The sequence below is a fragment of the Atractosteus spatula genome, chromosome 1, assembly GCF_055471065.1.
Source record: "Atractosteus spatula isolate fAtrSpa1 chromosome 1, fAtrSpa1.hap1, whole genome shotgun sequence".
NCBI lineage: Eukaryota > Metazoa > Chordata > Actinopteri > Semionotiformes > Lepisosteidae > Atractosteus > Atractosteus spatula.
The window spans coordinates 63,080,755-63,097,324 of record NC_142706.1 but is presented as its reverse complement, the minus strand read 5'-3'; the positions used below and the strand labels follow the sequence as shown (position 1 = coordinate 63,097,324).

The 16,570-nt window shown below is 47.8% G+C and overlaps 2 protein-coding genes across 3 annotated transcripts in view; one reads left to right on the top strand and one right to left on the bottom strand.

Annotated features, from left to right (window-relative positions):
• Positions 1 to 2,839, top strand: part of col2a1b (collagen, type II, alpha 1b) — a 57,764-nt gene extending 54,925 nt beyond the window's left edge. For both annotated transcript variants that reach the window (XM_088915415.1, XM_088915426.1), the window contains 2 exons: positions 292 to 534; positions 1,456 to 2,839. In XM_088915415.1, coding sequence (XP_088771541.1) covers positions 292 to 534; positions 1,456 to 1,602 — 390 coding nt within the window. In that variant the 3' untranslated portion in view covers positions 1,603 to 2,839. The remainder of the gene's footprint in view (positions 1 to 291; positions 535 to 1,455) is intronic.
• A 2,067-nt stretch (positions 2,840 to 4,906) lies between these two features.
• Positions 4,907 to 14,711, bottom strand: tmem106c (transmembrane protein 106C). Its single transcript, XM_088924386.1, has 8 exons — positions 14,498 to 14,711; positions 13,564 to 13,793; positions 11,966 to 12,029; positions 11,107 to 11,266; positions 10,118 to 10,258; positions 9,627 to 9,676; positions 8,781 to 8,834; positions 4,907 to 7,815 (listed from the first exon to the last, which is right to left on the bottom strand). Exons 2-8 carry the CDS (start codon positions 13,769 to 13,771, stop codon positions 7,698 to 7,700), a joined length of 795 nt encoding a protein of 264 aa, XP_088780512.1. The 5' UTR covers positions 13,772 to 13,793; positions 14,498 to 14,711; the 3' UTR covers positions 4,907 to 7,697.
• Between the last annotated feature and the right edge of the window lie 1,859 nt (positions 14,712 to 16,570).

Below are 16,570 nucleotides of genomic sequence, written 5' to 3'. Positions count from 1 at the left end.
TTTGAGTCCTTAGATTCCTCTTTTTAAGTAAAAACAGGATTACTCTTTTAAGTAAAAGCCTTTCGGCAGAAGAAGGTTTTGACCCTGAAGTCTCCTGTCCTGTGCCACCTTGCAAAATGGTGCAAAGGTTGTCAAAATTCTGTGTGTTTCATAAGCAGAAGTCAGGCTAAAAGCAATTTCTTACAGAGTGTAGTATAAAAGTGTAGTGCTTTATGTCCCTTACAGGGATAATAAAGGCAGCAGCTGTCGGTCTCAGCCTGCTCCTAACCTGCTCTCTGTCTCCCCCTGCAGTTCAGCTATGGTGACGACAGCCTGGCTCCCAACACGGCCAGCATCCAGATGACCTTCCTGAGGCTGCTGTCCACCGAGGCCTCCCAGAACATCACCTACCACTGCAAGAACAGCATCGCCTACATGGACCACAGCAGCGGCAACCTGAAGAAGGCCGTCCTGCTGCAGGGCTCCAACGACGTGGAGATCAGAGCCGAGGGCAACAGCCGCTTCACGTACAGCGTGCTGGAGGACGGCTGCACGGTGAGCCTCGCGCACACACGGGTGCCACAGGGCAGGACAGGGCCAGGGAGCACGTGCCCTGCGGCCCATTGGAATGATGCATACAGAGCCCTGCCAAACTGAAACACCTTGAGCAAGGAGATATATTAGGGAAGAGTCACAAGCACAAAAGGGAGCAGGCACAAACACCTCCTTATCTTGCCTTGACATGATAATGATATTTTTCATTCAGTTTTTAGAGACTGCATATTCCTTCAGTTTGTAGAGGTGGGGGTGACCCAATCTTTGAAAGTGGAATGGTGTTTTGTCCGGCAGTGCAGCTCAGAGTTGTGGCTGGTGTATTTAAAGATGCATCTGAATGCTTTTGAAAAATGCACAGCAGCATTATAACCATTTTTGCTACCTTATATCCCAATGGTGAGAAAGACCAGGGGAAATGCAGTATGTGGCTGTGGGAACATTTTTCCAAAGTATCATTGCAGGGAGAATTGGTGCGCCTTCGTTTTCCATCTGTCAGCGAGTCTCGTGACTCTTTGAAATGGGGAGGGGGGCAGGGGATACTCAGAGTAAAATGATAAAAGTACAGTGCAGCAGTATTCAAGTAGGCAGTTTGCCACAACAAACTGGCCATGCGAATGAGGATATAGGGCACCCCTGTTTCACCCCCCCAGAGGTGGAATGAGGCAAGGGTGACAATGAGGCGGAGGGAATGCTGGAAAAGACATGGACTAGCACTGAGCCAGATGACGTTGAGGAATTGATTGCCTTTCAGTCTCTAAGAGATGTTTGTAGACTATCGTGTCCGACTTTATCAGGGCCTAGTGACCGTGCAGATCACCCTCACACTGAAGGAGCTGTAGGATTGGTGTGTCTAATCTCCGCACGCTCGAGTCCCATGGAAGCTCCTCTCACAGGCCTGGTCTCTCCTTTTCTCTCCTGCAGAAGCACACCGGACGATGGGGCCAGACCGTAATCGAGTACAAATCACAGAAGACGTCTCGGCTGCCCATTGTGGACGTTGCACCCTTTGATATAGGAGGAGCAGACCAAGAATTTGGAGTTGACATCGGTCCAGTCTGCTTCTTGTAAAAAAAGAAAAGATAAAGTAACTCAATTAAGAAACAAAACACACACTCGAGAAGAAGAAAAAAAGAAGAAATCAAAAACCAGTCTTTTTTTTATTATTTTTGAAACGGACTTTTAAAAGTACTTTCCAGTCGCTCCTAGGATCTCTGCACTGAATGGCACCGACCGACTCCACTGTTCCCCCCCGTCCATCCCGCCATCCACACTCATGCGTTTCGGACCCCCCACCCCCCCAAGACCAGGGCCAGCGGGCAAGACCGCCTGATGACGAAGGAATGAGAACGAGGACGAAGAAGGAACAAAGCGCAAAAAAAAAACAAAAAAAAATGTGGTGTTATTTATTTATTGTCTTCTTGTAAGATCTTTGGGGTCCAAGGTGTGTTTATGAAATGGCGTTGCCCCCCCCCCCCCCCGCTTAAACGACGAGTCCCCGTGTCAGTCGTCCCCTGCCCCCTCCCCCACTCACCCCCCCAAAAAAAGTGTTACGAAGGATGTAAGTGCAGGTGTTCCTACTACAAATACCATCACAGTGTGTATCTGAAGAATTACTGTGTATTATAATAAAATAATGGTGCTATTGATGTAAAACAGTCTGTATTTTTTAACAACGGTTTATATATATATATAAAAACTTTTTGGAAAGTACTTTTTGATCTGGGCTTTATATTTTTTTGTTTTTCAGTGCCTTAAGCCTCTCAACCGACCGTACGTCTCAAATTCTTCTCAGTTACGCTTGTAATGGAGATAATATCCTAAATTGGAACGGCCCTGGTAGAACTTTGTTTGAATTATGAAGATGATGATCTTTTTTTTTATTTTAAGCTACCTCACGCTAAAAAAAAAACAAAACAAAAACCGAAACAAAACGAACCTTGAAGCAGGTGCTAGGCTGACCAGCATGGGTGAATCTGGAGCTTGGTGGGGTGTAAATCGCTTGGTCCCCCATCTTCAGAAGGTGCTATTCGTTCTATCTGCCACCCCCTACCTACCCCCTGCCCGCCCCTCCCCCCCCTCCCACTCACCCACCCTCACCCTGGCATGGCAGTGAGACTCTAGGAACCAGGAGAAAGTGGGCTTCGAACCCAGGGGCCCTCTCAGACAATCGCTCTTAAACCAAGGAAAGCCCATGGACCAGGGTGGGCGGGAGTCGCGTGAGAGTGTGTGTGTAATTTTGATTTTATTTTGTTGTTGTTACGGATTAATTAATGTAAATTGGAAATAAAAAAAAAATTACAACAAAGTCTTTTTTTTTGACTCTTTTAAGTTCCCTAGAATGGCCTGCTTATGGGACAGCTGGGCTTATTTTTTTTTGCAAGACCATTTTTGTCTTTCCCCTCCCCGAGCAAGAGGGAGGAAGACTCTGACGCCTGTGCCATGTGCTAGTGTCCCAGTTTTTGTGTGTTCAGCAGGAGAGAGGGAGTAGAGCGCTCTCGGAGGGAGATGGTGCGTTTCCGGGAGGTGATGTGTTTGTTGTTGGGGGGGGGGGAAAAACGGAATATGAAAGATGTCAGTCAAGCGGAACATGAAATCCTGTAACTGTATATGTAAAATAGATGTTTTTAAATATTTGCAATACTGGTTCGAAGCATGGTAGAGTAGTACTTGATACCGTTGCCAATGACCGACACAAGTCTTGTGAATTGTCACCCTGTACCCTTGGACTGACCTTCCCTTTCCACCCCTTCAGCCTTACTCGTTAGCAATAAACGGTAGACGCTTTTCTCTAAACAAAAAAGAGCCACGTTTGTTTCTTGTTTTTTTATCATTACTTTTTTCTGTATTTGTTTCCGACCTACGCTGTAACTTTTGTTTGAATGATGTTTCTCTCTACCGGGGAATAATTCAATGACGGAAACAGGAGAGAAGTTTAAAGGAAAACTACCACGAATAAAAAGAAATTGATTTTAAAAAAGGCACAAAAAAGGGGTTTATTTCAGTCCCTGGTTCTTGCTGCACAAGCCCAGGTGGTGTCTGTCAGTATCTATCAGAGCAGGGTCCCAGGTTCAAGAACTTGGGTTATGTTGGTGAATGTCTATCATGGGCTGATATAAAGAAAAATTTCTGCAGGCAGATATTAAAGACTACCAGGAGATTCACATATCCATTCTTTTGATGAGGCAGAGGTTCAAATCTTGAGCGGCCGGTGCTGAAGTTCCTGTAAAATCTGAAGTACCGCTCTTTTACTCTTTAAGCACTCAAGGGCCTGGAACAGGGGTGATCCAGTGATCCAGTTTTCTCACACACTGGAGGACTGGTCCAGAGAGCTGCTTCTGCTGCTGCTGCAGGGTCAGGTCAGGTTAACTACCCTAAGAATCCAGTCGAACAATCACACAGGGGCAGGTCTGGAGTGGATTGGAACAGGCAGTGTTCGGCTGGCCCCTGGTGGAGTTTAAAAGTGGATGACGGCGGACTGTGCTTCCTTCCGATGTCATTTTAATGATAAGAGGGTCTGCCGTTTAACAAAGCCTTCCTGGTCAGGGACCCCTATTTTCCTGGTTTATATTGTCATCAGCAGCTCCCAACAATCACTTTGATAATGCAGCATTTAAAACAATTTTGGAAACAACACTCCTCTTAATTTTAACAAAACATTTTGGGGGTGTATGTTTGAGGTCCCCAGACCCTTTGAGAACCAGTGTTAGAATGCCTGAAAAGTTTCATTTTTTAGAACTACTAGGCCGTTCGCAGAATGTCTTCGATGACACACATGATAAACAGAAAAATAAATGTTTTCACCCCTGCTATAGGAGAAGACTGGACCAGCATTGTTTGTAACACTAAGTCATCACTATTCTTTTATTCTCTATAAGGCGTGTGCTGTTGATCAGAGCTTTGAGGGTTGTTTTTTTTTTAAAGAGCTTACAAAGAAGAATGCATTATCATTAAACAAAGGAGGCACGTAGTATGACTGAGTAAATCTAATCAAGTTCCCACTACAGCAGGGAAATCCCTTTCAATACTGGGTTATAGTGCGGGCATATTGATAAAGCATCAAACTCAGATAATGGGTGATAGGTTTGTTCATTATGCCCAACTGAAACGGCTTACCTCAGACTTGTATACTGATGTTTTGAATTTTTGACACTTAAGCCAGTTTAGAAATAGAATATAAACTCTCCATTACTATAATAACCACCAATTTAAATTACTAACTATATACCATAGGCCAGGATTGTCCAACTATGCAGTTGTCCAATTATGCAAGGCCCTGTGTCTGACTTAACCACTGCCTTAGCCTCCAGCCAGACCAACTACACATTACTTCTAAAGCGTGCAAAATGCAGAAAACCAAAACACACCCAAGAAGGACAGAAAAGAATCCTCTTTATTTAGAACGAACTTATAAACATCCAAGCATGAACTTTTAGCAGCAAATTCTTTCAAACCCTTACAGCAAACAGCCTATCAAGTTAAAAAAAGAAATGAATGCCCATTCTCAAATTAACGTTAAGCTCAGTAGTTTATGCCCAGGGATCAATACCGGGGCTGTAAGAAAAGCGAGCCTCTTACAGTGTGCAGCCCAGCAGGTGCCTCCTGCGGAAAGGCCAGGAGTTTCACCACAGTCCTGGGGTTCGTACTCCACCTTCAGCTTCTCCCTTCCCTCAGACGATTGGTCCACGAGGTGGGATGACGAAGTTTTAAAAGAAATTTCTAACTGAAGTTGCAGTGCCCAAAAGCATCACAAAGCACTCAAGAGCATCTTTTTCCTTGTTAATACCCCAACAAGCAGACGGATTAACTTAACCTCAAGTGGCAGAAGGCCTGGGAAGAAGACCATTCAATCTGTCCACTCATCTAAAGAACTGGCTTGGCGTAGTAACAGAGGGCTCACGGGACCCTGACAGCTTGGCGCTGCCCTTGTCTGTGGGTCGCTGTTGGGGCCTGGGCTGTGGCAGAGCCCTGCGCCTCCAGGAGGTGAAAAGTTGTCCATCTGTACACTCCGGGCTTGTTCAGTTACGTGGCCGGGCAGTGAGCCCAGGCAGCCCACGAAGCAAGAACGGTCCGCAAGTGACTGCAGGAGTTCGGCCACAGGCCCAGCCCGTCGAATCTCAGGCCCTCCTCAATATCACCGAGAGCCGCAGTTAAGTGCTTCAAACAGTAGTGCTAATAATCAAAATGACTCTTTTTTTAGTTCTAAACTGAACAGAGAAAAGGTGGGTAGCTGCGTCAGCATGCGTAGGCTGCAAAGGAACAAGTAATAGGTTTATTCCATGCTGAAAAAAAGAAGAAAGAGTACACAACGTTTCGGCCGTGGAGCCTTCTTCAGGTGTGTGACATACCTGAAGAAGGCTCCACGGCCGAAACGTTGTGTACTCTTTCTTCTTTTTTTCAGCATGGAATAAACCTATTACTTGTTCCTGAACAGAGAAAAGCAGAGGAGCCCACCTGACACCCGCCCGACACCTGGGTCACCGCTGAGCGGAACAAGGACGAGCAGGTAACTGGGCTGTGCCTTTCGCTCCTGATGAGTCTGCGACACTGTAAATGCCTGGCAGCTCTAGACCAGAGAGAAGAATAAGTCCAGTCCTCCTGGTTTTATTTTACTGATGTTTTCCCATTAGCAAATTTGAAAAGTTCTGCATTAATAACATTAGTAACATTCAGAATTAAAACCAGAAGACATGCAGCCCCCGAGGACTGGAGTCGTCCATCTGTGCTCTTAAGCAGACAGGCCAGAGATCTTTTTACTAATCTGAAATCACCTCAGTGGTGCATTAAGTAATAAATGTCCTCTTCCCTTTTATTGCAAAGACACTGAATTCTGACAGGAAAATACCTTTCCCTCCACATCTAGTAGGTGCAAACCTGAAACCTTTAGCACTGAAAAGCAAATTAAAAAAAACAAAACAATTCGCAGTCCCCAAATTATAACACCAGGAACAAAACCCTCAATTCCTGAGCACCATCAGAAAGAAAATAAAAATGAAGCCAATAAAGATAATATAAACAGGCAATTCCTACTAAATATATTTTTTGTCTTTGACTGGCAAAGAAATCTATTCAAATAATGAAAAACAAAGGTCTGCGAGTCCTAGATCAGGCCCCGTTATACCTGGCAGCTGACACAGCCTTCTGTTAAAAGACATGAGACGCGCTGCAGACAGGTGGGTCTGGGTTTGTGCATCCAGAGCTCATTCCAGGACAGTGGGACATGCGTGCGGGCTTTCATCCCATAATAACGTGCACTGAGCGTGTCATCTAAAACACTAGCTCCAGGAGGGCCTACTCTTCTGTTTTTGGTTGCAACCCAAATACTTGATTAAACTAAATATCTTCTAAATTAGGATTTTTCTTAATATCTTCAACGAGTAATGACACGAGACATCCACTCCGCGTCTGAGCCTGATGAGAGGTGTCACAATTCTGCAGATACTGCAAATAATGAGACCAACTCTGTAACCGGGTTTTGGTTGCGCACAAACCTGAAGGCACTGGGCCCTCCTTGGAACGGAATACGAGACCTGCGCTCGTGGGATTTCTGAACCCAGTTATGTCTTTTTTTTAAATGAAAAACGTAAGTGCCAAGTATTCCGTGAAGTTTAAAGTGCTCCGCTCAGACCGAGATGAGGAATTTAGAAGACGCCAAGGCCCAATAACTGGCTTGGTGCTGAAAGCCACCAGGTTATCCCAGGCAGCCTGCTGCCCAGTCCGGTGTGACTGGTGAACTGGCTACAGTCAAGAGGCACCAGGGCAGGACCAGGCTGCCCTCCTGTCGCGGTCAGACGCTGTGGTGCATTAATACCGCGTGGATGCAGCCTCCTACTGAACCTCTCTGCTCTCTCTGCTCCTGCTTCGGCCGCGTGCAATATCCTCCCTTCTGCACTTGCAAAAGCAACCAACAAAAACCACCACCACCACCACCACCCCCCCCGGCCCCTCCACACCCAGGCTCGGGCCCGTCCGCCCAGCCGCGTGGCCCGGCCCGCGCTCGCCTCCCGCGTCTTCCGCCGTTCGGTTTGTGTCCCTTCCTGTTTGGCCTCCGTTAAAAAAAAAAAAAAAAAGAGCAGCCCTCTGGAAAATAAATAGATAAATCCGGGCACCTGCGGTGTGGAGCGCGGGGAGCTCGCGGGAGGAGAGGGCTCCCCGCGCTCGCCCGGCTACCCGGACAGGGGGGGTCTGCGCTGCACCGTGGAGTTGCTGCCGCAGTCGATGTAGCGGTAGGCCTCCAGCGTGTTCTGCGCAGTGCGGGCCATGTAGGAGGTTTTCACCGAGGTCCTGCGCAGAGAGAGGGAGAGATTCAGCCGGGCACCGGTCACCACAGCCCACTTCACACGGTCGCCCCTTCGCTGGCCAGTGCACGAGCTGGCCTCAAACAGCTGGGGCTCATTTGGCCAAGTTCACACCCTGACACCCGAGTTTTGGACGACAGACAGGTTTCGGGTATCCTCCCTGGAGCAGCGAGAGGCAGGTGGGTTTCCCCACTCCTGTATCAGGTCCGTGGACCCCTGCAGAACCAGACAGGACCAGAGGGCCTGGGACCGGAGCCACTGCCACAAGCCGACCCATGAGCCACTGTACGGAGGTGCCCAAGAGACGCCTGCAACTCCATATTTAGAAATCATGAAACATGCTCGAGAATTATAGAACAACCCCTGAAGCTGGCTGTGCAGAATTGCATGGGTCTGATCACAACCTCATTTTTTTATCATTTCTCTTCAAGGCGAGCAAACAGACTGATCGCAGATTTGCTGAAAGACAGCGGTAGAACAAATTGTTCAGACGGTCCTGAATAAATGGCACTATTAAGGGTGTAGTGCTGCATCTTTTATATAAGAGCCATAAAGCAAAAGCTCAGACTCTCACAGCCAATGTAAGACATGTAATTCAGACTTTACATGCATTACATCCAGTTCAATCCTGGTCTTATTAAAAAAAAAAGCTCCTGGGGTTTATTTGTGAGGATTGCTTTGTAGCAAGTGGCAACAGACAGGTAATTAAACATCCAATCTGTATGGTAAAGATTAATGAGAGAACATATTGAAACTTCCAGGTTATGTAAACTGACTGCAGTATTCCTCTTTGGAAAACTTTCCTCTGACAGAAGGGGCTAACGTGTGGCCCATTTACAGTACTAACTGCTCAGTGTCACGAGGGAGCTGGAACCTATCCTGGCAAGCAACATGAGCAAGGCAGGGCAGCACAGACATTTCAGAGCGAGAGGGAAGAGGAGGCGGACTTACTGCACAAACACCACGATGTTGTGGACTTTGATGCTCTCCATGGTGCAGAATGTGCTGCAAGGAAAGGTGACAGCTCGGTCAGAAACCCTGCTGCTGAAATCGGCTCTCCCTAAGCTCTCCTCGCACTCTCTGGGGCACTAAACGCCGAGGTGGGCGCTCGGGCTCCACTTCATCTCTCTCTGCCTGTTTTGTAGAAGCGCCGCACTGCTAAAGTGTGCAGCAGCAGCAGCAGCAGCAGCAATCGCGTTCAGATCTGTGCAGGGAAACGAAACTAAACTTGGGTGCAATGCCGGCGTCACTCTAACAACTGATGAGGCATGATGACGGGCAGGTTTCAAGATTTTAACAGCTAGCGCAGAGACGGCTGTCAGGACGAGAGGAAAAAGTTTTTGAACAAGTTTTTGTGTTTGTTTAAAGATTTCTTTCATGTCTGTAACCCTTGACTGATCCAGCCTGATACATAAAAGCCAAATCTCAGAAACAAAATAGTTCAGGAGCCTGCCATTGTCCCAGATTGTTTACATACTACTGTGATCAGCTGTTAAGTAAGGTTTGCAGGTCCTCTCCTGCCTTTGCTATTCTCTTTCTGAAATGTTAAGTCACAATGAAGGTCAACCAGTTACTTAACCGATTATCTGCAGATAACCAAGGCGACTCTCGCTTTCTCCTGTAACAGGATGTCCAGAGTGGTTAGGAGGTGGTGAAGTGTCTGCTTGTTATTTTTTCACAATGCAGAAATTAGCTGTTTACTCAGTTACCTGAAAAATCAGCAAATCATTGCAACCTCCCATGCATTAAACCAAGAATCTTGAATCTCAAAACAGAAGACAAACCATGTTTACTTACTAGACGTATGAGAGACTGCCACTGATCTCCATGTTTACAGTAAAGTTCACCTGCAATGCATACAAAGTTTGTGTTAATCAGAACGCCATTTTGGCCAACAGTCAACCTTCACCGAACACTGCGCCGTTCAAGAAGATACGGCACTGCCAGGACAGCCTCCTCTTCAGTCTGCGTGTGTTCGAGTGCCTGCTGTTTCAGATAGACTGTGGTGAGAATTTCCACATGCTTGTCTAGGCAGGCCTACTCTTCCAGCACTCAGGTATTCGCTGTGCTGGGACTGGGACTGAAGGATGATGCTCAGTTCTCCTGTAGGTTGGAGATGAGCCATTTAGTGCCGCAGAAACGTTTCCTGGACTGACCTGGTTTCAATTCCTGTGGAATCAGCTGACGTGTATGGCTCCTATTTAAACTGCGTTATCTACAGCGGGGGTTGGTCATTTCTCCGCTGAGGTTTTTATCTCGGGCATTGGGCACGCCGGGCGCGGTGATACCTGTCTCTGGCTGAGGGGCTGAATTTGCAGCACGTGGTCCATCTGCTGGGTCCCGATCACCGTCTTCATGTACAGCACCTGGCTGCTCACGGCGTCCACCGACACCGTGAAGAAGTTGGAGTTGCTGAAGTTGAGAGTGCTCTGGAACACAGGACAGGAGAATTTTACGACCCGCTTTACCACCCGAGAGAAGAGCCGCTTAAGGAAAAACAATGTATCCACCTCCCCCAACCCCCCCTCTTCCTCGCCCACAACCTGGTGTCAGAGCCCCTCTAGGAAGGCACCTGCTGTCTGTACAGTATCTGTCCTGCGTCTGTGCACCCCTGCGATAGATTCCTCATTTAGTCTACAGGCGCATGCACCTTTCCTAGCCCTGACTGTAGACTTCCGTACTGCATTTTCTTGTAGACTGAAGTGGTTTGACAGAGGTCACGGCTGGAGCGCAGGCCCGTGGCCAGGGTTCTGCTGCAAGCACCGAGCTGCACATCTCCGGTTCCTGGGGTCCTCCGCAGCAGCCAGGGCTGTCCCTGAGGAACTGCAACGCAGAACTGTCCGCATCTGAAACCCCTGCGCGCCGGTGAACGGTCAAGGACTGCCTCCGATAATCAGCTCGTGCATTTTAATCATCACGCAGAGCAGCTACGTCTGCGATGCACGAGGACGGATCCGCAAACAGTGCAATTCAGGCATGTCTTCCACCCTGCTGCTAAGGAGCCCCAGTCCAGCAGCTTTTATTGGTCACCATTAGATCACCAGTTTCTAAAGATGGGGAACAACTGAACTGTCATCAGCTGCAGATGACCTGCTGAGCCTGGTAATTTAGAGATTAACTGCAAAAGGGCCAGAGATCCCTTAATTAAGCACACTGTTTAATTGAGCAAGGACTTACAAAGGGGCCTATGAGACACGCTGGCCTGGGGCTCTCCAGGACCAGAGCCCCCTGCTGTAACCCGACTCCCTGACACGTTACCAGCCACAGGACAGCGTACCATCATCTTCATCAGGATCTTGCTGTGGTTGCGGTCAAAGTACACCGTCACTTCCTTGATGCCATCGTCGCTCACCACCACCGAGCGGGGGAAGAGGAAGAATGCCACCAGGCAGGAGACCAGGAAGCACCCCACCACAGAGAGAACCACATACAGCTTCCTGCGGAGGCAGGCAGACACAGGGGAAACCATGTGACGCAAGTCAAGGAGGCCTTCACCGCTCTCTCTGGACTCCCTAGCGTCTCCCTTTGGGATAAGGATAAAAAAAAAAATTGGAAGGGTCCTACACATAGGCCTGTCCTGTTGAAATGACCCCCCCACTCCCTCTAAAAAATAACAAAAAAAGTCTAATTATGCCCTATGGCACAAATGCATCAGTAGCACAACTGTAACCCAGTCTTCACAACCCTCTGTATCAGGCCCTGCGCGACTCCCCAGTTCCAGCATCCAGGTACCAGTGTGTTTGTGACTGCTCCTTTAAATGCCTGGGGCTGTGCCACAGCTGTATTAACCCATCGTCAAAGAAACTCATGCAGATTCCCATTTACGATCCTGCCTTCGACAGTTTTGATTGCCTATCACAGATCCGACGCGTCAGTTAACGGAGTGACAAGGGTCAGGCGAGGAGAAAACGACAGGGGACCTTTTCCCATTTCATTTTTTTAGCCATACAGAAACAAAAATGGCTCAGACCTGAAGAAGGCTTCACAGCCGAAACGTTGCGTTTTCTCTCTTCTCTTTTCAGCATGGAAAAAAAACCTATTACTGGTTCCTTTGCAGAAATAAAAAAAATAATTGCTTAACATTACATTCCACCTGCCTGCCGACAGAAGGCCGACAGCCCTCTTGATTGGCTTACGTTCTCTGTGGCTGCAGCCTCCGGTCAGTGTAGGGGATCAGGGCCACCAGCTCGTTCACCTGCTCTGTGAAACAGCAACGACAAGAAAGAGCACTGAGACGGGCGAACCAACCTCCGACACCAGCACCTGCCTTCCTCACTGTGATCGGGGACCTCGAACACTGCCCTGTCCAGCCGAGTCCAGATTTACTGCAGCAGCACTTCCTGGTGCACCCGTTAAGAGCAGTTACAGAGGAACTGCAACGCTATTTATACATTCCGGGTTTAGAAAGAATCAGTATTGACAAGCGTATTTCGAACCACAATGAAAGTAAAATGCACACAGTAACTTGGAAAAAACTGCCAATTTACATCACAAAACAGACAAAAGTTCCAGGTCTGTGCAGCGCCATGTTCTACGATTGAAAATGGGGCAGCCAAACTTCCAGCAAGGTGAGGCGGCCCTGTTACATTGTAAACAAGCAGGCTTGTGGATACATCTCTCTTAATCCAATAGAAATACTGCTCTCGACTTCGAGATGGTTTTGCGACAAATACTACTTGTTAACTCTGCCTGCAGATCACATTGGAACTTTTCTGTGGCAAAATGTCTGCCGCACAACCCGTACATCACAGTGACTAGTGAGCAGGAAGGGCAACATCACGTCTCAATTAGTGGGAACTCCCGCTCTCGTCGTGGTGAGACCAGGGGACTGCAACAACAATGGCGACAACAAAGTTCCCGATCTTGTGCTTAATTCAGAATTTGTCCGATTTTTCTATAGTGTCGGGGAAGTCATTTTGTTGTAGATATTTAATCACTGGTCTGAGAAATTGGGACTGCAGTTCCCCTCTCATGCCCCTTGGTTGATGCTATGAACCGCGACGCTGCTAAAACCTCTCCTGCCTGGACCTCCGACCAGGGTGGTGAAAACTGCATCGGGAGACCAAACGCTCACAGCTGGATCAATACACTAATTAAAGAAAAAAAAACCAACACACTGCACAGCAGCAGCTCGCCAAGTCCTGTCACTCCCCCCCCTTCCCCTGTGCTTTATTTGTGCAGCAAAAAGTTGCAAGAACTCACAAAATCAGATAACAGAGGAACTGAAACAAGCAGACTTTAAGTCAGGGAGAAAGGACTTGGACCAATCCTGTTGTGAAACACACAGAAAGAATCAGATGATGAGGTGTAACCACACTTTTCACTTATGTCGGTTGCTGGTTGGTTTGCTGTAAAAAAAAATGAATGTCTGTGGCCATCAGGACTCTGAAGGCTCTGGAAGAAGCCAGGGTAGCACCGGCTCCACCAGCACTGCTGGGTCTGCAATCTGAAAGGCGCTGATAAGCAGAACCTGGGTTCAAATACAATTGCAACCATGAGTCCAGGCTGCTTAAAAGCCTCCATTCGCTCCTCCTGCACCCCAAGGAGAAACCAGCTAATCCCACTGTTCACACCTTTGGGCTGCTCAGGTCAGGGGGTCACAGGGACGAGGGGGCTGGATGGATTCTGGCAGAGCAGGTTGCCGGAGAAAGGGATCTGAAAACCAGTTGGACGGGACCGGGCCACAACAAGTCTGGACCCCAAGAGCGGCCCGGAACGCGCCGGCTCTGCTCACCCGAGGGGATGCGGCCGGTGCCCTGGCAGGTGGGGCAGGTGATGCTGTCCCTCCCGGTGAACTCCACGTAGGGGAACTGGGCGATGTCCGCCTGCCTGTCGTGGCCGTCCAGGGAGTCGTCATCGTCGCCGCCGCCGCCTTCCCTTCCCTTGCGCCTGCCCCCCGTCAGAGCAGCGGCGCGGCTGCGGTGCGACCAGTGGGCGCCCATGGCCGAGCGACCATGCAGACAGCTGGAAGGGCAACACACACACACACAGGCACACAGCGGCCGTCAGGCACACCGCTCCGGTCCGGGACGGCTGCTGGCGGAAACTCCGTCGGTCCCCCCAAAGCCCTGAGCTGCGGGGCTGCCAGAAAACAAGTTTCGAAACCGAAACTGTCCCCGTTACTTTTTACTTAGAAGACCGCGAAACAAGCGTCGGGCGCTTTACTGTAATTTTTGTTTTCTTCTGCCTGTCCGCGCGTTGGCAGTTAAACCCGGCAGATACAGACAGGAGCTAAAATCCCAACCGGTCGCCGCTTCGAGTGATCGCGGATTAAGTACTAGAGCTTCCGAAAGACGAGATAACTTTCATTAGGAATCCAATAACGACCCAAAAATAATGCAAACCTGTTTTCGTCTAGTACGATGCACATGTTAAGAGTTAGTGTAATACACGTCGACCGCATTTTTTCCTTGCACCTCTGATAAAAAAAGACCTCGAAGCCTAGCCAGGTTAGCGATAAGATGAGATGTTGTACTGCTCACGTAATAATGCGTCCATTCGCCATGGCAGGATAAACCCACAAACGAACTATTTCCATCACCAAGTTTAAACTGTTCTAAGTAAAACAAACATCTTTTTTTTTTAATTACCTGCTAATAAAAACGGATGAAAGCGGCTAGTGTATATTAAAAAATAAGCAGCACTTCTCCGGAGCAGAGATAACATACCTCTACCGAAGACTCGCTGCTGTTTTGATCAGCTTTGCTCCGTCTGCCGGTGCGATCCGACCTCGCATCCCCCTTTACTCGACTCCTCTTCGGCCTATTGCTCCTCGCAGGTACTGTACCACCAGCTAGCAGTCCATAACACATGAAACGCAGGTTCGCAGCCGCTGTTTTCGCCCTGTGCGCCGCTAGAAATTCCAGCCCGAACGTCGTTTCCGGAGACACGCGGCGGGAGGGGGGGGATCAAATGCAGCCCCCCTGTCACGTGAGAAGGGCTTCTACGGACCGCCGAGACTGGCTCAAGCGCTTCGCGCCGGGCTGTGTGACGGACGGTGTAGATACAGTACGTGTATAAGCATGAACGACCTTTGAAAACCTGAACATGTTTTGACTTAAGTTAAACGCCCGCCCCTGTTCTCATTTTTGTTCTTGGGCGGTTCGTTTGTGAGATAAAAACGTGACTTGCAAGACAACCGGTGACTCAGAAACTGAGTCATTTTTTTTTGTGGTTAACTGACCGCCTGTTCTGCGACGAATGTGTCTGTTGGAAACTGTAGACTGCAGTAGTCAAGGGTTTATTTAAATTTGCTTAATAGACATGTTTTGCAACTTATACCTCAGGCACGTTTTTTTTAATGGTATTTTACGACGTTTGTTTCAATCAACACCTGTCTTTGCTAGCTCCGTGAAGCTGCCCCCCCTACAGACAGCACAAACGATGAAACCCTCCTATTATTTTGAGACTATTTTGAAGTTATAAAACTTTTACAAAGTTGTACCGACAGATATCACAATCTTATGAACAGATTCAAAAGGTGACCAACCTAGTAATGAAGTGTGGACACCGAGTAGCTGTTGGGTTTAATTCGTTCGTTTGATTCGTTCAGCCAGCCTTTCAAAATGATGGGATATACGACTGTTATTATTCACCGCCGTTTTACAACGTTAGACAGTAGAAACAACTTAAGCTATCAGTTCTTCGTTTATGACTTTATGATTTATTGGGGCTATAGCGGCTATACTTTGCCCGGTGAAACAGCAATGCTATAGTCCTGATGAATTGTATTAATCAAGTAATAGGTTTATTCCATGCTGAAAAGAGAAGAAAGAAAACACAACGTTTCGGCCGTGGAGCCTTCTTCAGATGAGAAGGTTCACACCTGAAGAAGGCTCCACGGCCGAAACCTTCTGTTTTCTTTCTTCTCTTTTCAGCATGGAATAAGTATGGAAGCCCCTTTTCCGCCAGGGAGTAAAAAAAACGCGCTATGGTATCTCGCAATTGCGACTTAGTATCTCAGAATTCCGACTTATAAAAACTCAGAATTACTACTTGAAAAACTCAGAATTACGACTTAAAAACTCAGAATTGCAACTTCATATCTCAGAATTACGACTTGAAAACTCAGAATTGCGACTTAAAGACTCAGAATCCCGACTTTATATCTCGCAATTGCGACTTCGAAATAGCCCACATTTCATTGTCTGTCCTTTTGTTATTGTTTCGGGTTCTAGGGCTTGTGCCCTCGCCGCTCCCACCCTAGTTCGGGCCTCACTGCATTGGCTCGAACCCAGGTCTTGCCAGCTGAGCTAAAGAAGACCTTCTTTTTTTAAGTAAAAAAGGACATACAATGGAAATATGTAAAAAGTATAAATTTCAGCTTTAATACCTGTGAATTCCTCTGGATGTGAAGTGTCTTATTTCTGTATATTTTTTTCATATTGTCTCCAGTTTTGTATTTCTGGTGTTCAAATAAAAACGTTTTTAAAAAGCCCACCGTCCTCTATTCCATCCGGGTACTATGGAAGCCTCACTGGCAAAAATGGGATTCCATAAAAATTAGTGTAATTAATTTGATTTTTATCAGGGCGCTGTACAAGACAAGTCTTAAGGCCTATAGATCCTATGATCCTGTACGATTCATGAATACAGTGTAACGGACCGGCCGACATACAGGTTGTACGATCTGGTTGCAGTGTGGTGACAGCACCGCCCTCCCCTGCGCAGAACAGGGATGCTGGCCGCTGGGGCTACAGAAAGTGTTCCTTAGCTCAGCTGGCAAGACCTGGGTTCGAGCC